General features: G+C 47.4%; 1 protein-coding gene across 6 annotated transcripts in view; it reads right to left on the reverse strand.

Annotated features, from left to right (window-relative positions):
* Positions 1 to 25652, reverse strand: part of MDGA2 (MAM domain containing glycosylphosphatidylinositol anchor 2) — a 1540171-nt gene that overhangs the window by 501753 nt on the left and 1012766 nt on the right. For all 6 annotated transcript variants that reach the window (XM_078659694.1, XM_078659693.1, XM_078659692.1 and 3 more), the window contains one exon: positions 8500 to 8793. In XM_078659694.1, coding sequence (XP_078515820.1) covers positions 8500 to 8793 — 294 coding nt within the window. The remainder of the gene's footprint in view (positions 1 to 8499; positions 8794 to 25652) is intronic.

Genomic DNA, 25652 nt, shown 5'->3' on the forward strand with positions numbered 1-25652 from the left:
TGTGGGTAAATATAAACTAAAATCGCTTGTTGAAGCTTCTTAAAGCTCAAGGTCTGGCATTAGCTGTCAGCCTTTGGTGTTGCCAGGCTTGCCTTATTTATTGTTTTTCTAAAACCTAACTTATTCGCAATGCTCCTGGGCCCTGTCCCTCTGCCGCCACGATAACCAATCTTTCGATGCTCGGAGCTTCTGCCAGGTTATAACGTAAGAGCAACTGAAACTATGTGCTCAGGGGGTACTAACAAGGTCCCATGTACTTTAAACGCAGCCATCCTGTCCACCTGGGAGTGAGAAGCGCTGCATGCATATGCAAACTCAACCCCTACCTGCGGCTGTGCGGGCACCCATGGGATGCGCCAGCGGGCTGGCTGTAGGTAGCGCTGGCCCCATTGTAACCAGGCAGTGCAGGTCCCCACAGCGGATGCGGCGCTTGCCCTGAACCACCCTAACTTTGATGGGGGTGCATGCGGCCGGTCATTTAAAACCAAAGGGCGTCTTATTTCGTGAAAATTGCGTGGGGCCTCTTATTTAAAGTCATACAGTTTCTGGCATAGATTTCAGACAGCCTGCAAGGCTTGTTTTACAAGGGTGCGGGACCACCTGCTTTGCAACCAACATTCCCCTGCCAATTCACCTCCTGCGTCCACGCAAGAAGGCTCAGAGCCAAGTTCGGTTCCCCGCCCACCGGTTTATTCCAGTCTACGTTTATTTTCCTCCCTTATGACATTTCACCGTGCTATCGGCCCCGTGAGGGCAGGCTAAAAGTAGGGTGGGGGGTCACTTGTTGCGCCCTAGCCACCTGAAACCAGGTGGCCGGCCTTCTTCACCTCAATGTAGGTCGGACCTGCACGAGACCGCGACATGCCCTGGTCCACCCACATGCCCCAGTGGGCCCGGCCCAACCCCCTAGCCTACGCGACCCTGTAGCGCCCCTACCCCCTCTAGCCCTGGGCGGACCAGACCTCGGCGCTGGTCGAGAAAAGCCCTCAGCCTGGGGAACAGACCCAGTAATGGGGAAAGGGGGAGCGGGCAGCTCACCGCGCAAACATCTATCCTCGGGCGGTGGCAGTCTCAACACTGAGACGGGCAGTGAGCGACGGGGGATATGGTGATGAGCTCTTGTGCGTCCTGCACGACCAGATCCACCCACTACATCGGGTGCCTGTATCCACTAACTATTAGTTCGGAGCTCTGATGGGCCGTACAGTCTCCATAGTGCTATCCCGATAGCCGCTGAGCCCTCCCTATCGCGCTTGCCAACCCACCGGACACGCGACGCCCTGGGGCATCCCCGGCGGAGGAAGGTGCAGGAATAACCAGCGGGTCCCAGTGACCCCAAGGCCTCGCCCCCCCCTTCTCGACGCGACCGCATCAGGCCCGCCACGCGTTAAAGCGCTCGGCCCCTTCCCATGGCAGTTCTGCCATGACCCCAGCACAGCCTGGGTAAAAACCGGCGGCGGGGGCGGGGGGGGAGGGTCCCTGGACTCACCGCACAGGGCTACGGCGCCAAGCTGCCCGGCCTACCTCACAGGAGGTATCCCCGCTTGCATCGCCGGATGCCTGCCCCCCCAGCGGCCCGCAACTAAGCAGGCTGCCCGCCCTGCTCGACCTCCAGAGTGGAGGGAGTAGGCAGAGGGGGTTGGTGGGAAAAGGCCAGCAAACACCTCACTCGCCGAAGCTCTTGCCGCAGGCATCGTCGGACCCCTGCCCCCCCCAGCGGCCCGTAACTAAGCAGGCCGCCCGCCCTGCTCACTCCCGAGTGGAGGGAGTAGGCAGAGGGGGTGGGGACGGAAAGGCCTGATTGGCCTAACTCACCGACAAAATGTGTGTCCCCTCTGGCGAGTTCACCACGACGCGTCCAGTGCGGCAAAGAGGCAGAGAAGATGGCGAGGGGGACTTAAGTACCCCTCGCCCTGCCTGTCGCACCGGACGTGACCACACAGCCTCCTCCCACGCTCCCTTCGGGACTCCTCCTGCCCGGGGGAGGAGTGGGAGCCAGAGGGGGGCGGGGGAGAAGCCCTCTGTGACTAGGGGGCCGCCCTCCTGAGTGGCCACCGGGTGGCCTCGGGCAGCCACATTTGTTTTGTAAGGTGCGACAGACTGCATGTATTTGAGATAGCTGAAGGCAATGTTTGTTTTAATATCAAGAAAATCAACAGTAAAACTGGCCCAGTATTCCATAAAACAGGCCCACAAACACCATAAAAATGGCTCACACACTGACCTGTAAGACCAGCCCATCGGGCACTGCCTGATTGCCTTATACACTAGACCGCCCCACCCTGGGCTATCTTCGAGGAGTTCCCACTCATCCTTCTCTTGCCCATCACTCCCTGCTCCGTAGCTCTGCATTTCCCGTCCTGGAACTTTGCAGAATTTCCTCCTCAATTACGCACTATCTTCCACTCTACACCCTCCACTGAAGAATCCCTATATTGTACACTGCTGTATTGTAGAAAGGTTTCTGCAATGTGTGTATCAAGCAAACATTCGAGGAGGAGATGTAGCCTAATGGTCAGAGCTGCGGCTATGGAACTTGAAAATCAGGTCTGGGTACCAACATCTCAGCAAACAATGACTCAGGCAAATCGCTTAATCTCCCCATGCCTTAAAAAATGAATCTGGAGTCAATATGAAGCGCTTTAAAGCCCTCGAGGTTGAGTTTGCACTAATAAATCTACAAAAAAAAAACAGGAATGCATTTATCACAATGCCAAGCTTCTTCCCCTCTCAGTAGCAAGCACCTGTAGGTGTCGTCATTTTCCTGCAGTAGTAGCCTATGAGTTACCTAGAAAGCAGCAGCTTCCTCTCTAAAATGGCGGCATCCTAGCCCCTCACAACACAGGAACATGAAAGTAAAAACTATTGGCTTTGTCAGTGCTCGCATTCCTAATGCTAGAGTGAGGCCACTGCGATTTGCCGTAACGATCTTTCTGGATTCGAGTGTTATCCCAGTGTCACAGTAATTAATGGCAATGTTAAGGGTGGACGTGAACCCGCCCCGTGGGAGCCCCGAAGAGTCTCGCTGTTGCGCGAATCGATAGCTAATCGCCATGACGTTTCAGGTTGGTATTAGAAAGACCAGGTCACGCCGCCGTCCTGGGGGAGACCTCCTTAGGGGCGGCGCGCGTTCAATTTACAGAAAGCATGGCATTTTATATTTACCAGCATGTGAAGACACGCTTGCAGAAAAAACCTGGTAATTGCATTTTCACGGCGGGTTTTCAAACAGCAGCATGTTATCAGAACGGGGTTAACATGTTCCTTGCCAAAGCAAAAGAAAGTAGACATTTAAAAACCAACATTGATTACAGGGAGGCCATGATGCTTTGAAGCGAAGATGCAAGTGGTAATTGTCACTCATCAACCGATTTGCATTTTCACTATTCAAGCCGGGTGCAGACAAATTGAAGAACGCAAACATGGTCGTGCAAAATATTGGTGTTTTCGCTGTGAACGGAGCAGCTTCTGGGTTGCACCCCTCACTCCGGCCCCCAACACCCGCACAGACCCTATTGTTCACACCGAATTCACATTCTTTTATTGGACGTTTGGGATTGGCAGGGGCTTTCGGGTGCAAACCACTCACACAGAGGAGCTCACGCACGACCACAAAAGGCATTGTTTGCAAAGCGGGCCACAAACATAACAGATTATCTCGAGGGGCGTTGATGTTTCTGTCCCACAAAGACAACGTTGGGAATCTCCGTTGTTGCATCACCGTGATCCTATTGCCTTTCACTGTCATGTCTGTAATAGTTTCGAATTTAAAACGCTTTGAATGCCAAGCCGCTTTTTCACATTTCACCTTGGATGTAAAAGAAGGGGCAAATGCCCCCCACACCCCTTGACTTCTGCTAGAATAATTATTTAAGCAAACATTGTTTACTCCACTACCGAATGCTTGAAATATGGACGAGAGGCAGAAAATGTAGAAAAATTAATGAATGTATTTTTGTTTTTACACAATAAGAACAAAAGCAATTGTAGTGTTCAACAGTTTACTTGTCTTTTTATAATATAAGCTATATTAGTCCCAGTGCTGGCGGCTACTAGATGCGTTTGAAAGCCCTATGAAAGACTTGCAAGACAAAATTGCTATCCAATTTTCCAAGTAGTCTCACAGCTTCAAATTTGCACTTGATTTCAGTCCATAATTTAAGCACAATGCACTGCATCACAACAGGAGATGTTCGTGAATTCTCCACAGCAAATAATTGAAAAATCCAAATACAATTGATACAGTACTGGGACTAACACCCTATGGACCTTATTTAGAGTTTGGTGGACGGGACACTCCATCAGAAATGTGATAGATGTCCCGTCTGTATGAAAGTGCTTTGTAGCCTAAGGCACTTGTAATACAACACACATATCTATAATTCTTTGAAGTAGCATCCCTCCTACTAAGTTCTAAATACGCCCTATGTTTTGAACAGCTGTGTTTCTTCTTTAGCAGTTTTTGAGTGTCCTGACAATTAAACCAGAACTTCCTATCAAACATACTAAAATAGAAAATATTGAAAATGGGATAAAACAAGTAGCATTGGCTAAAGGTCAACCTCTGAAAAGAGAAATCCTTGTTTTAGAGAATATGAAGCAAACTAAGAATAATAACGCTCAGGGATGATTACAAAGTATTGCATTCCACATAAAAATATCAACAACAAACAATCTATCAGTATTGGCCTTTGAGTTTTTGCAGGTAAAGAAGTTACCTTGGTACAGACAACTCATCTAATTTACAGTATAACCCCAGTCTTGTCAGCAATCCAACCATAAATCTTTTAAAATTACAAAGAATCACTTAGCAGCCTGAATTTCACCAATGCCGGAAGGCTTTCCATCTGCAATTGTTGCGTAAAAAGCAAATCTGCATGAGGCCACTTTTCAGAATTTAGCAATGGGAGAAAATTGTAGCCAAATTGCCACTAGAAAAGTGTTGTAATTGTCTAATGTGTGTCCTTACACTTTGCTGCAATAAAGTTTACAGTGGCAGCACGAGAAGACTGATCGAATACATATCACAGGACACATTAGAGCAGCAGAGAAGAAGAACATTTGTTCAGCCAGATCCTTCATATTCAATACACAGGTAGAAATGTTCTCATAAAAAGCATGTTCATACATTTTCATTGTTCTATTCAGAGGTGAAGACCTATTGCGAAATGCAACTTAAAAGGAAACAAAAGAGGGGGTAGACACAAATTACTTTATTTCTAAGGGCATACGGTTTGAAAGTATTACAATAGATCTACAAATTATTTTGACCTGAAGAATATCCAATTGCAATCATTATAAAAGCAGTTTCAATTGTATCATTCATGATACTAAGGATGATTTTTGAAGCCACCTGTAGTGAAGTATCTTTGTAAAACATGGAGAATATAGTGTAAGAGTCTATTCTCTTCGCATTTTAAGAGTCTGCATTATGAGATTAGCTATGGAATAAATGTCTAAACAACAGGATTAATACTCCTCCTAAGAGGCTACGAGATGTCCTTTGAGTGCAACTGTTACATGCTGCTTTATCAACATTTCTCTTCCAACATAGATTGTCCTATGTTAAGGAAAGACAATGGTGGGCTTCCAGGAATATTTCTCCCACTTAAAAGGAATTAGTCCTGTGTGCACTTTGGTTGTTGACTGGAACTTGAACCCTTAAAAGTACCAACTGTTTGCACGTAATTGATCTTTATACCAATTCTCTCTTTTGCCATCCAATTTGTGTCAACTATTGACCTCCTTCATTCTGCATTCTACATAAAACCTGCTCATACTTCCTTTACTATTACTGGAAACTTTTAGATATGGAAGCAACTATTTAACTTTCTTTTTTGCATGAAATATGTCTATCCCTCTGTGGTTTTATGTATATATTATTCATACAGTAGGGACTCAAAACAAGTTAAGAAGTTAAACATTTTTTCAACTAGGTTTTTTTCTAAGGCGGTATATCTCAGTCTGAGTCTGAATAAGGTGACAAGAACAGTTGAAGAATAGGGGAGAGGAGGAAGAATAAGAAACCTCTGTCCAATGTGCCACAAATCTTTGCCTATGAATTCGATTTTTTTTAGAAAACCCTTTTTTCCATTGGTGTACTTTAACCTATTCTACCCTATCTGTTTTCCTATCTTAATGGACAATATAGATTTAAACAGGCAGCCTGCTCCTCTCTATATATTATTTTCATATGAGAGACCAGTTTTTTTAAGGAAAAAATGTTTCTCGTTTGGGATTGTAAACATAGAGATGGTAGTCTGAAGATTCTTGCAGGCCACCATTGCTGTGTTGTAGCCCATCATAGGAGATAACAAATAGTGACCTCCCAAGTCAATATTTATCAGTCAAATTATTTAGTGTCCCAATTCAACTGAACATTTTGTGATGTGACCAATTAGTTGATAGGTCTTATCATAAAATTTTAAGATTGGTGGCAAAATGCTTGTGCGTAATTTGCAACCACTTCTTTCAACACATCACATAATTCTTTGTGGATTGCTTCCCAATTCTCATAACTTAAATGGGTTAAAACATGCAAAACTAGTTCTATGAAATGTATGCTACAGATTAAGATTATCAGTTTAAAAAACACTAAAAAGCAATCTGCTGGCTCCGTACAATGTAACTTTGGTGGGGGGAATCTTTGACCAGATCACTCATTACATTGCTGTGCTCATGAGTTTATCAAAACTTTTTATGAATAAAGTAATTTTCTCATGGTGCACCACATACAAGCAGCTAAAATCGTAGGTTGACTTATAGAACCCATTTTCTTCTCTCTATCAATATAATGCACTCTAGATGATATGTCTTCATTTAGACCATTGAACCAACACCATGCCAAATGAAATGAACATAATTTTTTCTTTCTCATTTCCTCAATCCATCCACCTTCAGCCTTGTATTTGAGACTCCAAAACAAACACATCACAGTCATGGATTTCAACTTACTTATGCAGAACTGATCCACAAATCGAAGTTCTTTATATAACAGAGCCTTGAAAGGATCACTTTACACAAATTCACAGTTTTTTCATGACATGCACACCACCCACAAAAAGCCTTCATGTATTACTGAAACCCCAATATAACACTGGAAACCAAAACTACCAAATGAACGTGATGCCGAGTATTGGATATTCTACGCTCTGCTACTCTTCCACACATTGCTGAGTACAGAGGGGCTCATTTATGAGCCCTTACATCACTTTTGCACCACTGGTGCGTCACTTTTTGTGACACACCAGCGGTGTTAAAAAATGCGCCTTGTTGCTCCATATTTACAAAGTGACGCATCTATGTAGATGCGTCACTTTGTAAACCCCTGCGCTACATTATACCTGCGCCAGGTATAATGTATGCGGTGGGGTGTTCCCACGCAAGAAAGGGTTGTAGAAGTGATGCATTGAAATCTACCAGATTTCACTGCGCCACTTCTAGGACTCAAATGCGTCAAAATCTTACGCCTGCCTCACAGCAGGTGTAAGACTGACACAAGCCCTTTCACATGGGACTTGTCCCAAAGGAAAGGACACATTGCTGGAGTTGCGTCACTTTTGTGACACACTCCAGCAATGCGTCACTATTGCACCATATAGATACGTCAGAACTACTGACGTATCTGTAACTCCTTGCGACATGATGCGTCATACTGTAAATATGATGCATCAATCATGTCACAAGGAGGGCGCACTGAGAAGTGACACATCGCCGCTTTCACGCTGTGATGCGTCACTTCTCATAAATGAGGCCCAGAGTACCCAGTGAATGCTTTAGTAATGAGAATAATTGATTATCATGTAAACGGCCTGTAGGATTTTTAAGGATTGGTTTTACAACCTTGGATAGAGTTACTAACTTCACCACAAAAACCCTTTTCAAACTCTCCAGACCAAACGAAATCACCTCCCATTCACAAACCATAGCCTGGATGGCTCTCCTTAAAATATATTTGTATATATTTATTGTGGATAGTCGTCCTGAAGACCATTGGTAGTCCGACTCCCTTATTGCCCTTCCATACAGACTTCTGTTGCACACTAGAACTACATTTGTAGCCCTATTTTTCATGCTCAAATGTTTTGCTAAAGAAACTAATTAATTCCTCAGAATATCAAGGGTGATCCCTATACAAGTGTGGAAGCTAGAAATGACTTGAAAGATAATTCTCCTTCTGCTATGCATAGTAATAATCTCCACAATGACCTTTTGGACTGAACCATAATGAAAATGCTTTATTGCACAGGATGAAAAGGTAACTTCATGCAAGTAGGAGCACTGTAAACCAACGTTATATATTCTACTCGTTTGTGCATCAATACTTTTATAACTCCACCGAAACACAGAATATTTATATAAAACATGATTGATGCAGGTAACTGAAAAGTCTGATGCTTCTGCAGCTGTAAGCTAGGATACCAACACAATTAGTACATTTAAATGTATATTCTTCCGAAAATTCTATTGTGTAACATCAAGTAAATAGAGTGTACTTACACTGTACAATCAGTTGGACCATGGCTTCTCTGGATTTCACGTTAAATCCATTGAATTGACTAGTCTGACATTTGTAGGATCCAGTCATTTCCCTGGAAACATTTACAATCCTCAGAATCCCATCATAACTCTCCATTTGCATTGATCCATCTGGCATTGGGAACTCTTTATCAGCCCTGGACCACAAGATGATCGGTTTTGGTTTTCCCGACACCTGGCACTGCAGTTCAATGGTGTCTCCCTCTCTTGTGACCAAAGGGGACTTCTCCTTAGGAACAGTCAGATTGGGTGGAACTTGAAAACAAAAATCACATATTTCACAAGGTGAGTTCCAAAATGTTATAAAAATTAATGTTTTGATGGATGCTTACATTCTATATTTTAAACAATTATAGCCTTGCTATTTCAAGAAAGGCACTTAAATATATAATTGACAGTAAATACAAATGAACTCAGAATTTCTGAAATGGAATTAGTTTCAAAAGTAAAATCATACATTTTCTAAAAAGACATAAAAGAAGCTCAGGTGGTAGTAATGGAAACCATGTTGTAAAATAGAAAAACAGCATTTTCTAAATAAATTAAATCATTTCTCTGTACAATGGTAAGAAATGACACTCTGGAGAAATTGTGCTTAGATTTTCATGAGTCAAAAAACCACACTCACTACACTCAAAAGATTTTATGTTTGTTTAACAAGCCATAGAATATGGAACTAGGTGTGTGTAATGTCAATACTTCCGGAGATATGGAATAGTAAACCAGTCACAAATCCCCAAACTAACAACATTATACCCTAACTCCTCCCATCACTGAATTCTGCTCTCATATCAGAAACTGGAAAAGATTTTTAAATTAGTCTCATTCACCTGATTAAGATTTTTAAATCAGTCTCATTCACAGGTATCACAAAGTGTAACTTATAGATATGACTGAATTAAGCTGAGCCCAAATACTTATTAAATACGTGGAATGATTTGAAAATCCGCTGCAATTTTATTAAATATTTTATATTAAAATTGCATAAAGTAGTTGGGGGTCATAATGAGCATCTATTTCTCTGTTTCATGTAACCATCCCACCTTAAAATGTTTAAAGGGGCTTGTTTCTTTTTGAAGCCAAATAAACATGCTTAGATTGTGAATGACATTGCATAGCTGAAAATAAGAATAAAAGCATTGCGGTTGAAATTTCAAACGAAAAATCTTAGGCAGCGGATCTCTGTAGGACACAGCACCTGACCCACTATCCCTTATTTAATATGTCTGTATATTGGGGATTCCCAGAGATCTGTGTGCACACTGTCAACACACCCACTGCCACAATGCAATCCAATGCAGGAACATTACAATTAAAACAAGAGCAAAGGTGCACCACCAGACAAGGAAAAATATGCAATCCTTGTCCAAAGTATATTCTTCAAAATGTCTTCTGTTATTTAGACAGGGTTAAAACAATGGTCTTGATGAGTTTGAACAGCCGACACATTTCGTCCATAAACATGGACTTCTTCAGGGCATGAATGGCAGATATGCAATCAGAAAGAATAATCAGGTCCACAAGTAGTGCACACAGCAGGTATGGTCGCGTTGTAACTGACCCACAACCTTGTATTTGTCCTAATATAGACAGCTGGTCTTCTCTCTTTTAATCTAATAAATATCTGAAAAGGACTCGACCATACCTGCTGTGTGCACTACTTGTGGGCCTGATTATTCTTTCTGATTGCATATCTACCATTCATACCCTGAAGAAGTTCATGCTTTTCTTCTTTGTCTGGTGGTGCACCTTTGCTATTGTTTTCATTGTGGTTGAAATGTCTGTCTTATTTAAGTAAATGCTGGTTTCAGTGAAACCTATTTTTAATTTTCTTTTTGAAGAAATATAGATGATAGTTGATTTTAAGGACGTGGTTTGAGCGCCGACCGGGATGGCTGTGTGAGCGTGCAACTCCGCGCCGAGTCCCGACAGTTATCCTGGTATCCTTGCCTTCGATGTCCCTGGAGGAGCGGATTTAAAACACGAGGTGTTGCTCGAGCGGAGGGGAGAGTTTGGACACCAGCGGGACCTCGGAAACCGAGCGGAGATCTGGTCCCGGAGCTCGGAGGAGCCGGGCCGAGAACAAAGGAAAATGGCGGCATGAGAGACCTGCAAGATCCAAAGACGGAGCGCACCCGAACTGAGCCGGAGTGCTGGCGGATGCCCAGCAGAGCAAGCGGAGCAGGGGTTCGACGGAAGGTATCTTCGGCGCCGAGCCAGAGAGGAGAAGACATCGTAACCCCAGGGTTCGGTGAGTGTGGCGCCCCTCCTCCCCCTGCTCCCCGACATAGTGACCAGTGGACGGTGGGCTGCTCCTGGACGGCGACGCCTGCAACCAGCGGCAGTCGCGTGCCCGGGGCACTGACTGGGATCCTTTGGAGGGGGCCGCGAGGAAAGGCAGACTCGCCCGCCTACGGGAGGAACAGTGCAGGCGGGCAGCGGGCTCCGACACGGCAGTGGGAGCGGGCCCAGAGCGTGCACATTTCAGGACCCTGAATACCGAGGGGCGCTGCGAATCCAGTGAGTGGCCAGGACCAGGTTGGGACGTGCCCTGCACACCAGTGGGCACTGCGGGGAGCCATTATCGGCGGCGAATGCCACCCATCTGGCCAGCTCGTAGTGTGGTGGTGGGAAGAACGAGGAGCGAGGGCTGGGACAGCAACTTCAGCCTACTACAGTGCACTATTTTGGGCGGGCGGCGCGATCGGCTCTGGGAGGCACCCGCCTGCTCTTTCGGGGGTGTGCTGCTGGCTCGCTGCAGCCGGTTTGAGACGCTCCCTGGGTCTGTTGGAGCTCTGGCGGACCCACACAGCGCACGGCCATACACCATCGGTAGTAGCCCGTGGATAAAAGTGTGCTCTGGGGGTGCGGAAGACAAGTGGAAGGGGCATGGATGGACCCTGATTGGGAGTGCGGAGCCCTTACATTCACAAACACTGGTCCCAACTGGCAGGTGGCGGTGGGCGGCGTGCCTGTGCTGGGAACACTGAGAATTGGCGTGGTCCTTGGCGGTGGCCCGGGAGGAGCACTTAACGCGGTCAAGATGGCCGCTCTTGGCGAGGTTTTGAATAAACCACAAGGGCAAGACGACGCGACCGCCTTGGTCCAAGATGGCGGAGCCCAAGCCCCATTGGAGGCGTCGACGCCGGAGCAGAGGCTGAACCTGCGTCTCGACACCATCCTGGAGGCGATCACCGAGACGAAGGAATCGCTGCACCAAGACATAGCGCAGGTCGCAACGGGGTTGGGCCTACTGAGAGCAGACCATGCCAAGCTCTCGGACAGAGTGAAAGAGAATGAACAATTGCTTCGAGAGCTGAAACCGGCTGTGGTGACCGCGGAACACAAATTGACGGATATTCTTGGCCGCTTGGCGACTCTGGAACGACGGGTGGAGGATGCTGAAAGTCGTAACCGGAGGAATAACGTGAGGGTGGTGGGCCTTCCGGAAAAAATTGAAGGAGATGACGTTGTGTCCTATATGGAGAACTGGTTTAAAACGGTTGTGGCACCGGAGGGTCTGTCTCCCTTCTTCTCCCTGGAGAGAGCGCATAGGGTCCCGGCTAGACCGCCCCTGGGGGGCCGACCACCTCGGCCGATGGTGGTAAAACTACTGCACTATAAAGACCGCGATCTGCTGATACAGAGGGCACGGTCTCAGGGCCCCTTCCAGGTGGACAATAACAAAGTTACGGTCTTTCCAGATTACACGCAGGAAGTTCAGAAAAGCAGAGCGTCCTTCTTGTCTGTGAAAAAGGAACTGAGAGATGAGGGGATTCAATACTCCTTGCTCTTCCCTGCCAAATTAAGGGTGATCCTTGATGGCAAGACCCACTTCTTCCAGACTCCGGACGAGGCATGGTCGTGGCTTGAACTATACTGTGCTGGAACGGATCGCATGAACAACTGCGGTAGGGAAAGGCAAAAGCCGGTCCAGATTAGGAAATCGCAGCGCATTCGCAAACGGAACAAACTCAAGAGGGCCGAGCGAGAAGCTCAGATGGCGGCTGACAGGAAGGGAGCATTGGCTGCGACGGCGTTCATCACGGGGTCACAGCAGGAGAGAACATCGGGGGGGTCGGACTCGGAGGAGGTGGGTGAAAAATCTGGAGGAGACGAATCGGACACAGGGAGTGCAAAAGGACCAGCGGTCACCCCGAAGACTTCGGATGGACTGTTTAACGAGTGACGTTTCGGAGAACTGAGCAACTCTGAGGTACCTGTTGGGACAGACTCTCCAACTTTTTGGTAGACTATCAGGTATGGGGCTGTGAAGGCCGCATGCGACTGCGGGCGCGGGGTGGGAGCTCTGCCTACCCTGGATCGGCGCTCTATCACCCTCTTGTGGCCCTTAAGGCCTTCTGTGGTGACGACCACAGCTTAGTGTAATGTGTGTGGTGCTAATGGTTTGGAACGGGGCTGAAGCTGGGTTATTAGGTCCTGTCCTGGGGAGAGGGGTATGGGGAGTTGTGTGGGGTGTTTTGAGGGTGGGATACAACTGCTGCGATGCGGGGAACAACTGTTTGTTGGTGATACTGTGCAGAAACGTATATTATGGGGACGTTACCTAATTTAAAATGCATTACATGGAATGTCCGTGGACTTCGAACGATGGTGAGACGTCATAAGGTGCATGCTTATTTGGTGAGGCCGGGCGTGCAGATAGCAATGCTTCAAGAAACTCATTTGACCAAGAAGGAATGCGGTGCCCAACAGAGGAGGTGGCGGGGTCAGGTGTTTGGCACAACGTACTCAGCATTTGCCAGAGGGGTGCTAATATGGATAAGGGCGGGGACACCATTCCAGGTCACGAACCAGCGGGTTGATCCTGAGGGTAGGTATGTGGCGGTCGAGGGACGACTCTACGGTAGGGAGGTGGTTTTGTGTAGTATATATGCCCCCAATTTCGATCAGGCCCGCTTTTTTGATGGTTTAACAAGTTCGCTGGCCTATTTCCTGGCTGGCCCGGTCTTATTGGGGGGCGACTTTAACTCGATCACTGATGTGGTGCTGGATAGGTCACATCCGCCATTAGCCGACTCCCCAGTGCGCAGGCTAGCAGCTCACAGACAGGATTGGCAGGAGAGGTGGGGACTGGTAGATGTGTGGAGGGAGCAGCATCCTGAGATTAGGGATTACTCCTACTTTTCCACAATACACGAATTGCATGTTAGACTAGACTCGGTGCTGTGCAGTGGCCCCTTGGCGGCTGTGGTGACTCATACTGAATATCTGGCCAGGACCATTTCGGATCATAACCCCTTATTGGTGTCAGTACAGTGGCAGCAGGTGAGGTCGGTGGTTCCATCATGGCGGCTGCGGCCGGAAAGGCTAGAAGATCTAGTGTTTAGTGACATGGTTCAACAGGGCATTGACCGCTACTTTGAGGAGAACAAAGGCTCAGCCACATCGAGATCAGTGGAATGGGATGCGATGAAAGTGGTGTTGAGAGGCGTGTGCATGGGTAGATTCTCGAATGCGAGGACGGCAGTCTTGAATGACCTGGCGAAAGCGGAAGAGGTATTAAGGGGGCTGGAACGGCTGAGGCCTGAGCGACCGGATCTACAGGAGCGACTGATGGAGGCCAAGGAGGTGGTGGCGACTGAGACTGAACGGCTGCGGTGCTATGATTATAAGTTGTACACCATTAAGGTGCATGAGGAGCGAGATAAAGTGGGTACACTCCTTGCCAAGCTTGCCGATCCGGAGCCCAGGGGGGGTCCGGTAATGAGTATAAGAACAGAGGAGGGGGACGTAGTCTACTCGCAATCAGCAGTCCTGGCGCGCTTTCGGTCCTATTACACGGGATTATATGAATGCCAACTGGAGGCGGAGATCTCTGAGATAGGCGACTACTTGGACTTGATCCCACTGCCGGTGCTGGATGGCGAGGAGGCTAAGGAACTGGGGGGTCCCATAACACTATCAGAGATTAGAGTGACTATTAAACAGATGGCTCGAAATAAAACCCCAGGGGTGGACGGCTTACCGATAGAATTCTATGCTAAGTTTGTTGATATCCTAGCACCCAAACTACTGGTGGTGTACTCGGAGGCAAAGCAGTTGGGATGCTTGCCTGAGTCAATGAGGGAGGCACTGGTAGTGCCACTGTTGAAACCGGGCAGAGATGCGTTGGATGTGACATCCTACCGACCCTTGTCTATGCTGACGGTGGATTATAAGATCTTGAGTCGCATCCTGGCCACCAGGTTACTGCCGCACATGACCACATTAGTACATAGAGACCAAGCGGGATTTATCCCGACTAGGAACACTTCGATGAATATACGTCGTCTGGTCCGAATTTTGGATGGTGCTGGAGCCTCGGCTCTTGACCCCGTGGTGTTAGCAGTTGATGTCGAAAAAGCTTTCGACAGCCTCGAGTGGTTGTACCTGGATGAGGTGTTGCTGAAATTCGGAGTCGGGGAAGGATTTCGGAGGTGGACAAAGGTGCTTTACTCGTCGGCGAGGGCAAGGGTACGCCTGGGGCCGATTGTCTCTTCGGCTTACCCTGTTTGTAGGGGAACGAGGCAGGGCTGCTCACTGTCCCCCCTGTTGTTCGCATTGGCGATGGAGCCGCTGGCGGCGCAGGCACGGTCCGGTGCCATGTACAGTGGGATTGCGCAAGGGTCAGAGTTGCATTATATATCATTATACGCTGATGATCTGCTACTGTACCCAGCGGACACTGGACAGTCCCTAGAGGGAGCAGTGGATATGCTGTGCTGGCTAGATTCGGGCAGCTGTCGGGCCTTAGGGTGAATTGGACCAAAACCTGTGTATTCCCATTGCGGGCGGGTACACCCCGTCCCCCGCTAGCGCGACGGGTGGTGTGGGAGCCCTCCTGCTTCACCTACTTGGGTGTGCGCATTTACCATGAGGCTGCGGACCTCTTAGAGGAGAACGTAGGGCATTGCATTCGCGCGCTGAAGGGTTGCATGGATTTTTGGGCCTCCCTCCCTCTGTCGGTGCTGGGCCGAGTAGCATTATTGAAAATGGTAGCGCTCCCGCGGCTGCTTTATTATTTCCGAACACTGCCCATATGGATCCCACAGCGGGTCTTTAAGGTACTGAAGATGCTGGTGACTGGCTTCCTTTGGGGTCAGGGGCGGCGTAGGGTAGCGTTGGGTACCCTGATTAGACCCAAGGTTGAAGGGGGGATGGCAGTCCCCGACTTTGAACTATACTACCTGGCGGCACAACTGCAGATATTAACGCAAAATATTGCTAGAGAATTCAGAGGTCCTGAACGCGAACGTGGGACTGGTATCCAGAGGTGTGTCTTGTCATATATAGTCATGCAACAGAAACTGGATACAAGGGACCTTAAGGGAGAGGAAAAGACGCTTAAATTATGTTGGCACAGGAGTCTGAAAAGAGCCAAAAGAGACCGGCCATATGCACCGGAGATACCGCTGGGGATGCTGACCGCGCTGCCGCATGGGGGCGATTGGTCCCAGCTGTTGGAATGGGAGGAATTGGGCCTGCATATGGTGGGGGATCTGTATATTGATGGGATGTTGGTCCCCTATCAGACGTTACAGGAGCAATTTGGCCTGCCAGACGGGACTTTTCTACTGCACGCAGCAGTGGTGGCGGCGATGCAGAGGCATTGGAAGGGAGGGCTGGCCGAGCCGGAAGTGACCATGGCATGTCAATACGTGGTGATGGCTGCGGGCACTGTTAAAGCGGTAACTTGCCTCCACACTAGACGGTTGAATGAGGGACTGGTACCACTGCTGGCACTGAAGTCACGATGGGAGGACAGTATAGGCAAGTCCATACCGGACACTGTCTGGAGCCATGTGTTGCGATGGACGTGGAAGGGTACAAGGAATGCACGATTTCAGCAGGTGCATTTCTTCATTGTACATAGGGCATACCTGACCCCGGAGAGGATAAAGCGGTACTTTCAAGTGCTTGACGCAATGTGCCCGAGATGCTTGGAGCCCGAGGTTGATCTGGATCACCTGTTGTGGGGATGTCCGTAACTAGGGGCGTACTGGCCGGAAGTGGGGGAACTCCTGAATGTGGTAATGGATAGGGAGGTGGACTTTGACATGGCAGCATGTCTACTGCTATGTTTCCCTCATACTAAGAAGACCAAAATCACGAGTAAATTTATCGACCTGGTACTCATGTTAGCTCAGAGAGAGATAACTTGGCACTGGAAATCTAAAGAAGGCCCATCAGTGAGGAGGTGGATGAATGAGCTGTTGAAATGGTCAGGCTGTGAAAGTATTATTAGAATGTGACAAGCTACTAGGTCTGGCAATGAGAAATGCTTGGAAATGGCGAGAGCCTGGGAGATGGTGGTCCAGGCATTGCGTGACTACATGATAGAGGATGAAGGGGAGGGGCAATGATTGAACAGGACTCCATGTAGATTAAGTGTTTCCAAGTAACTCCTGATGTGTAGCGTGCTCCAGTGTTAGTACGGATTAGGTGCGCCCGCGTCAGCAGCAGTTGAGGGGGGGGTGAGGGGAGGAGGGGGCGTTTTACGGGGGTAGTTAAGCACTGCGACAAAGTTTAGGAGGAACCGGCAGATGGGACTTAGGGCTGGTTCACGATGAGGGGGGCTCCCGAGGAACACAGGCAGGCACCCGGGAAGTACTACTAGGGGGATCCAGGAGGGGGTCTCTGGAGCGTTATGGGTGGAATTGAATTGGAGCGGGTAAGAGCTGTGGACGGTGTCCCATGAGGAATCTGCGTCTGTTTGATGGTGCTTGGAGGGTGGGGTCTTGGGGGGTAAAAGCGGACACTAGATGGTGCAGCTGACCGACCGCCCGGGAAAGGCGAACACTGAGGCATCTTCTTGAGAACGGTAGACTTGGCGCGCCGCCCAGCCTCCGGGATGTGGGCTGAATGGCTGTGTACGATACCTATGTCGCTTTAACCTTTTGTGATGCCGTAAGGGACGACGGTGGCAGCATCTCCCCACCCCGCTTGGCGCCTACACTGGTATTTGAGCGGAAGCGGAAGCGCTGTCACAAGGCGCTCTAACTTATTTACTGCTAAAATTGACTAATAATTTTAACATGCCCCAGCACTGACCCCGTATTTTTATTTGCATTTCATTTTAAAATTGATGTGATAATTTTAAAGTGTTGACCTACTTGCACTGATTGGTTTTAGAATTGATGTAATAATTTTTAAAAAACCACTCGTTTTAACTCACCAGCGCCTGACAGGGCTCAGAGGGGCTCCCACGGCATTTAGTTGTTGTCTTGGCTCAATACTCAAGCCTGCCCGCCCTGGTCCGACTCGGTAGCCTATACCGTTGAGCGGAGGGCGGGGCAGGCAAGAGCAAGACACTCCCAGGAAGGCGAGCGATCAGCGCTGCAGCTCTCCTCCCCATAAGGCTATATAGCCCTCGTCAGACACAAGCGCGCAGTGCTTGCGCGCAGTGGGGCGCCTCAACCAGCACCGAAGACAAGCCAAAGACCTGCCCGTCTGCGCCCGTCCGCGACAGGACGGGGCCAGGGGCTTGAGGCTATGGAGGGACACACCGGCGGACAGCTAACGTATACCTCTCAGGTATTATTAGAAATACTAAGGTCTTCACCAACGTTCTGCCCAACCGAGGCGGTACATAACATAGAAGGCCCTTTCTCATGCCGACTATGTAAATCACAATTCACAACAGCAGCGGTAGCTTGTAAGATTTCTCCCGCCACCGCTAAGCAGCGTCCTCCTGGTAGGAAGCATATGGACTCTAACCCCCAATTTACGGGAAATGAGAAGAATTACACTCCCCTTAAAACTAAAAATCTGCTATGCAATATAAGATCCCTACCGAAGCATTTTACTGAAGTATGGGACCTGATTAACTCTCATCAACCGGAACTATGCTTCTTGACTGAAACATGGCTTAAACCTCACTCTGTCCCTGCCATAACACTGGGAATCCCTATAGGGTACAAAATTGTCAGGATGGACCGTCCTATTAAAGTTGGCGGAGGGGTAGCAATTGTCCATAAACAGGAAACTAACATAACGGTGTTGGATGAAATCTGTACCCCCAACTTAGAAGTACTAGTTTTCAAAATCCATACTTCGAATAAAACCAGCAGAAAGGGAGCATTAGTATATCGCCCCCCTGGGCCATGTGCAAATGTATCTGTCACTTTGATGGAAACATTAGCACCCCACATACATGAAGACTCTGACTTCCTTCTTTTGGGAGATTTTAACATCCACAGTGAGCTGGATCTAAACAGCGAAGCTCAGACATTGCTGTCAGACCTCGCCACTTTGGGTCTAAAGCCTATCAATCATGAACCCACCCATCAAGCAGGACACACGCTAGACCTAATTTTAACTAATTCCCTGCAGGTCGAATGTAGATCCCCCTATCAAGTGGAATGGACTGACCACTTTATAATAGAATTCTACACTCCCACTCTCATCTCATGTGGAAACAGAAACCTCACCCTAGCAAATAAAAGAAGACCCTGGCATAAGCTGACCCAACAAGATTTTAACAAAAAATTTGTGGGACCAATTCTAAATGAGAAAGAGAACATTGACAATGCCCTACAGACATACGAGGAAACTCTCCTCAAAACTATAGATAGCATTGTTCCATTTAAAACCTTTAAGCCCAGACCTGCACACAGGCAGGAAATCTGGTTTTCAGAGAACCTCAGACTTCTCAAACAAACCACTAGAAAACTGGAGAAGAAATGGAGGGCATCACGCCAAGATCAGGATAAACAATCATACAAAAGTTCTCAGAAAGTATACCACAAAGCCATCCGAGCAGCAAGGAAAAACCACATTGCGTCACAAATATTAGCAGCTGGTAATAATCCTAAGACTCTTTACCAGATTTTAGAGACTTTTTTTAAACCCATCGCATGTGAAAGTGCAGAAGTAGCGTCACAAAAACTCTGTGACAACATCTCTCAGTTTTTCAACCAGAAAATAGATGCCATTTATAACAAAATTACGCTCCTGAATTATCAGAACGCCGCTGACAATGATCTCATCATAAACCTGGAACCAGAAAAGCCGATTAGGCACTCCCTCTCTGCCTTCCCCCCTATATCCATGGAGGAAGTAATAGGAAACATTTCTATGATAAAGAGTGGATCCCCAACTGACATCATCCCTGCACGAATCATGCCTATCCTGGCTGCGGCTCTGGGACCCTTTATCCAGCAAATAATCAATCTCTCTTTAAGTACGGGACAGGTTCCCAAGGGATGGAAAAAGGCTTTGGTGAAACCGCTGAGGAAAAACACAGCTACTCCTTGGGAAGAATTAGCTAACCTCAGACCCATCTCCCTGCTTCCGTTTTTGGGCAAAATTGTTGAAAAACATGTGAACAACAAATTGTCTAAATACATCGAATCCACGGAAGTACTGGACCAGTCCCAATCCGGGTTTAGACCCAGACATAGCACGGAGACAGCCCTGATGTCAGTCGCAGACGATCTACACATGTACCAGGACAGGGGTTACTCTGCTGTCCTGGTGCTGTTGGATCTGTCTGCGGCATTTGATACCGTGTCCCACTCTATTTTGATCACCAGACTGGCTAACATCGGCCTAAAGCAGGAAGCCTTGGCATGGTTAAAGAGTTTCTTGAAGGACCGCACCCAGCAAGTAGCTATGGGTGCATACAGGTCAGAGGAAGTTGAGATCACCAAGGGGGTGCCACAGGGCTCCTGTTTGAGCCCCACCTTATTCAACATCTATGTGGCACCCCTGGCGAACATCATGAGAAGATATGGTTTTATCCCAATATCTTACGCAGATGACACTCAACTCCTCTTCCCTTTTAAGATCTTTTCACCCGAGGTCAGAAACTCTTTCTCCAGGGGCATGAAAGCGGTGGCACGATGGATGTCCTCCAACTACTTGCAGTGCAACGTGGGGAAGACGGAAGTCATGATGTTTGGTGAGGCAAAAATGCTCTGGACCCCAGATTGGTGGCCACAAGATCTTGGCCCAGTGCCCAAACCTAAACAAACTGTCAAGAATCTGGGGGTCCATTTAGATCAGGAGCTTACCCTCAAACAACATGGCAACCAGGTGGTGGGAGCATGCTTTCATGTTATTGGCATGCTACGGAAAATCTTCCCATTCCTACCTGATGCAGTTAGGAAGACACTGGTCCAGGCACTCGTTCTGAGTCGCCTGGACTACTGCAACGGCTTGCTCCTGTCAGCTAATGAGGGAGTCATGAACAGACTTCAGGTAGCCCAAAACACGGCCGCCCGCCTGGTTTTGAATGCTCCTCCCCGCACGCCTTCCAAACCCCTGCTGACTAAACTGCATTGGCTATCTGTCAGACAGAGGGCAAAATTTAAGGTATGCTGCATCATACACAAAAGCCTACATGGTATGGGCCCCGCATACTTGACCACAAAATTCACGCCCTACATTCCTACTCGGACACTAAGATCAAGTGAACAAGGTCTTCTGTGTGTACCCAGAGCTAAGAAGGCCAGACATGGAACCAAAACTCTATCAATAGCTGGCCCCTCTCTCTGGAATAGCCTCCCTATATCTCTTAGGCTATGTGTAGACCATCTCCCCTTTAGGAAAAGGTTGAAGACCTTTTTGTTTGAACAGTAAACCTAGACTAGAACAGCTTTAAAGACTCCCTCTCTCAAACTCTTTTGTAGAAGCCAAAGGCGCGGAGATACTCCCTCGGGAGTGAAGCCAGCGCGGTACAAACCTGCAAATAAATAAATGCCGTAAGTGTACTGGTTGGCCTATTCTGAGGTCTTGTTTCTAATTCTGCAATAAAAACAATTAAAAAAAATAAATAAAATGATAGTTGATTTTAAAATGTTTTTAAATTAAAGCTAGTTGGCTGTGAATCATTAATATTTAATAATGTCTATGAGACTTATCACTACACAAATCGTGTGTCAACAGCCCTGCATGGTTGTACTGAGAGTATTTCCTACTAACATATATAACATTCAATGCCCTATTTTGAAATTATTATTTTATCTCCTGATATAGTTTCACCCTATGACTGTATTATGTTGAAAAATAAACATTAGATTAAAGAAAGAGGATTTTGAACATATATGTTGGAGATGGCCATTTTTGCAGGGTTATCCCCAAACTTTTAGCTTCTTCCTCCAATTTTTCCTGACCTGCTGTTGTTGGTTTTAGGACTCAGGGACCCTTACCACTGCTATTCAGTGCTAAAGTGCATATGCTCTCTGTGAAATATGTATTATGGATTGGCGTTTCCATGATTGTCATATTTATTCACTAGTCAGTCCCTAGTACAGTGCACAGTGTGGGCCCAGGGCCTGTAAATCAATGCTACTAGTGGGCCTGCAGCACTGATTGTGCCACACACATGAGTACCCCTGAAAAGGTAACTCAGACCTGCGGCGCAACAGAGTCTGCGCACCGTTAGGCACTGCCATGTCGACTTGGCAAGTGCACCCACTTGCCAGGCCCTACCCTTCTCTTTTTCGTACATGTAAGGTACCCCTAAGATAGACCCAAGGTACCCCTGTGGGCAGGGTGAAGTGTATATGAAAGGTAGGACATGCCCTGATGTGTGTGGCAAGTCCTTATAGTGAAATCTTGCCAATTTTGTTTTTCATTATTGAAAGGCTATCTGGCCCATAGGAAAGCATGGGAGTTAATTTATAACATCTTATAAATATAACTTCCCAATGGGACCAGATAGGAAAATCTAAAGATGTTTCTTTTAATAAAGGTGATTTGTACATTCTGTGTTTGAAAATACCACTTTTAGAAAGTATGTATTTCCTTGCTTAGCCGTCCTGTGTGCCTCTGCTCGGATGTGTATTGAGTGTCTGAATTTGGAGTGACCGGGGTTGGGTGGTGCATACTCTCAGACGGCCGGGTTGATTTGTGTCCTGCCTTTCCTGAATGAGTCAGCGCTAGGCTGAATAGACCTGGGCTGCGTTCAGAGTAGTGGGAGGAGTTTTCATTAGCACCTGAATAGGCCCGATCTGCATTTAGAGTGGTGGGAGCAGATTTTCTTTGCACCTGAATAGGCCCTGTCTGCCTTGGACAATGTTGCCTCCACCCCCTGCCAGGAAGCTGGGCCAGAGGACAGACTGGCTTCAACTTAGCACAGACACTCTCTGCCTGAGAGGACAAAGGATTTTGGGGTATAAACATTGGGGCCCATCTTTAGAACTCTGTTGGACCAAGAAGACTGCCAAGAAGAAGAGCTGGAGAAGCTGTGAGGAGGAACCACCACTTTGCTGTGTGCTTTGCTGTTTTGGCCTGCAGTGGCTTCTTCTGTCGTGGGAAGTGAAAGGCTGGACTTGAACTTTTTGCAATCTCTTTTAGTGAGTTTCTCCAAGGGCTTGAGGTAGAGCTTGCTCCCTGTTAAAGAAGTCTCAGGAACAGCAAAGACTTCAAGTTCTTCTGCCATCAGCACTGAGGAATGTGTGGTTTGTGCTGCAACAGAAGAAAAAGCAACCCAATGTTGCCTACGACGCTGCCGCCGACTCCGTGTCCTGAAGGCACCACAGAGGGCACAGCCGCAATGCCGCACCACAACCCTGGTCTCACAGACGACGCCTGCTGACGCTGCCACCAAGCTGCTGCTTGCACCGTGACCTGTGGGCACCGCACTCCGCACCGCCTCGCTTCACACCGTTGCCTTGGTATCATAGACGAAGATGCTCCATGCCGATATCAACGCTGCTGCTTGCACCGTGGTTCGAAGACACCACTCGTAAGTTACACGATGCACCTTCCTCATCCCACCCTGCAGCCTTAGCCTACTGACGCTGGCACCATTATCTCCAGTTCCTCAGCCGACGACAGAGCTTCAGCAACGCCGCCACCTCTGCTTGCACCGTGGCCTGCCGGCACAGCAATGAGCACCGCATCACTTTGCACAGCAGCCCTGGTCTCACCAATGCCGCTGGACGACCGTCACCAAGCCACTGCCTGCACCGCGACCTGAGGGCACTGAACGCCATACTGCAGCACCTGATGCTTGCCAATGCAGGCGCATCTGATGCTTGCCAATGCCGGCGCTCCTGACTTAAACCATGAGGAGTTGGATCTGCAATGCGTGCGACTTCAAGGGCCGGACAACTCCTGAACCGACCTCCGGAACCGACGCCTGTGGACACCGTGCTTTCGGAGCTCAACGAGAGTTCGCCGACTCCCTGCTTTTCTAAAAGTATTGTTTTGCAGGTCTTCCCGACACCGTAGCTGGCCCGCAACGCTGCAGTCAGCCAGCACTGTTTAAAATTTGTTGTTCACGACACAGTGATAGCCACAGGCAGAGCTATTGACTTCAAGAAACTTTATTTCAAGTTTATTTGGATAACTGAAGATTTCTAAGTTTTGCATTGTGGATTTTTATCGTTTCTGGTCTTGTTTTAAGTATTTGCAAACATTGGATATTTTTCTGAACTGGTGTGGTGTCCTCTTGTAGTGCTTACACTGTGTTTCATTTGGTAATGTGCAAATACTTTACACACTGCCTCTAAGATAAGCCTGACTGCTCATGCCAAGCTACCAAAGGGGGTGAGCAGGGGTTATTTCAGGAGTGTAACTCTCTTATCCTGGCTAGAAGGAAGGGTCCCTACTTGGACAAAGGTGCAAATATTTGCCAACTAGAGACTCCCATTTCTAACAATATACATTGATTAATGTGCATCGTTGTGAAGTTGCAACATGGTTCCTATGAACTGCATAAATGTGCTAAGATTGTCTGCAACCTATATTTAATAAAACAATGTTTTTCCAAGTAAATTAACATTATTAGCACAGAAATTATCAAAATAGACACCATAAAACCAATTGTGTGAAACGTGATGAAAATTAAGTATGGACGGAAAATTCGTTCCGCTTGCGGAATTTGCGAATTTTTGGCAATTTCCCAATCCATGAATCGCGCGAAATCACCCAAAAATCCGCAATTCGTGAGTTGCCGGATTTTTTTTTCTTGTTCGCGCTTCAAAAATACAATCTTGCGCGCGGCATTGACTTTCCATGATTCTGCGTTCGCTGATGAGTTTTCCTCCCTGTTCCCGTGCGCTGCGAGATTTTGGTAGCTGGCTGAGCAACACCGCGATCGCGTACACGTCATTGCAACCCGAAACAGGAAATTGCGAATGCAAACACATCATTGAGACCCAAAACAGGAAATTGCAAACACGTCATTGTGACCCGAAACAGGAAAAAGGCATCGCGAGCAGGCTGGTTAAGTGGAAACATGTTCGCGACCGTTGCGACCGCATGCGCAAGTTCTCGTTCCCGAACTGGTAAAAAATTCTCGCGTACTCACAAAAAAATACATTCGCAAGCTCGCGGAATTTGGCGGATTTTTTGCGAATAGCGATTACGAATTCACGCAAATTCGCATATCGTGAATTCGCAAATTCCGCCCATGCTTAATGAAAATCCCAAGCTATAGTAATCAGCCTGATCATTGGTATTTCTAATAAAAAGACATTTTGGGAAACAGTTCTTTCAACAAGGAAATGGTAAAAAAAAAAGCACATCCACTCTGTATCAACTACTTTACATAAAGACAAAAGTTTAAAAAAAATCTATATATTTCTGCTTTAATACTCGTACACCATTCAGAATAGATTGGTGTTAGATCTCACAGCCTTAGGGTGGTCTTCCTCCAAATGTTTTGCCTGCTTGCCTCCAATTTTGCTGAATTCTTTTTGTTTTGCCTTAGGACTCTGAGCACTCAACCACTGCCAACCAGTGCTAAAGTACATGTGCTTCTCCTCTAAAAAATGACTTGATAGACTTATTCACAATTGGTATATTTAATTTACCTATAATTCCCTAGTAGAACGCACACTAAATGCTAGTGGGTAAACAGCACTGATTGAGCCACCCACACAAGTAGCACTTTAAACATGTTTCAGGCTTGCCACTGCAGAGCCTGTGTGTGCACTTTACACTGCCATATTGACTCAGCATTTGAAACCCCTTTGCAAGCCTTAAACTCCCCTTTTATTACATACGTCATCCCACAGGTAGGACCTAGGTAGCTCATAGGTCAGGGTGCTATGTAATCAAATGTTAGGAATTTTACTTTTACATTTTGTGTGTCTCAGTAGTGAAAAACACCCACATTTGTTTTCCATTACTGTGAGACCTACCCCTCTCATAGGAAA

Source organism: Lissotriton helveticus, chromosome 9 (genome assembly GCF_964261635.1).
Source record: "Lissotriton helveticus chromosome 9, aLisHel1.1, whole genome shotgun sequence".
Taxonomy (NCBI): domain Eukaryota; kingdom Metazoa; phylum Chordata; class Amphibia; order Caudata; family Salamandridae; genus Lissotriton; species Lissotriton helveticus.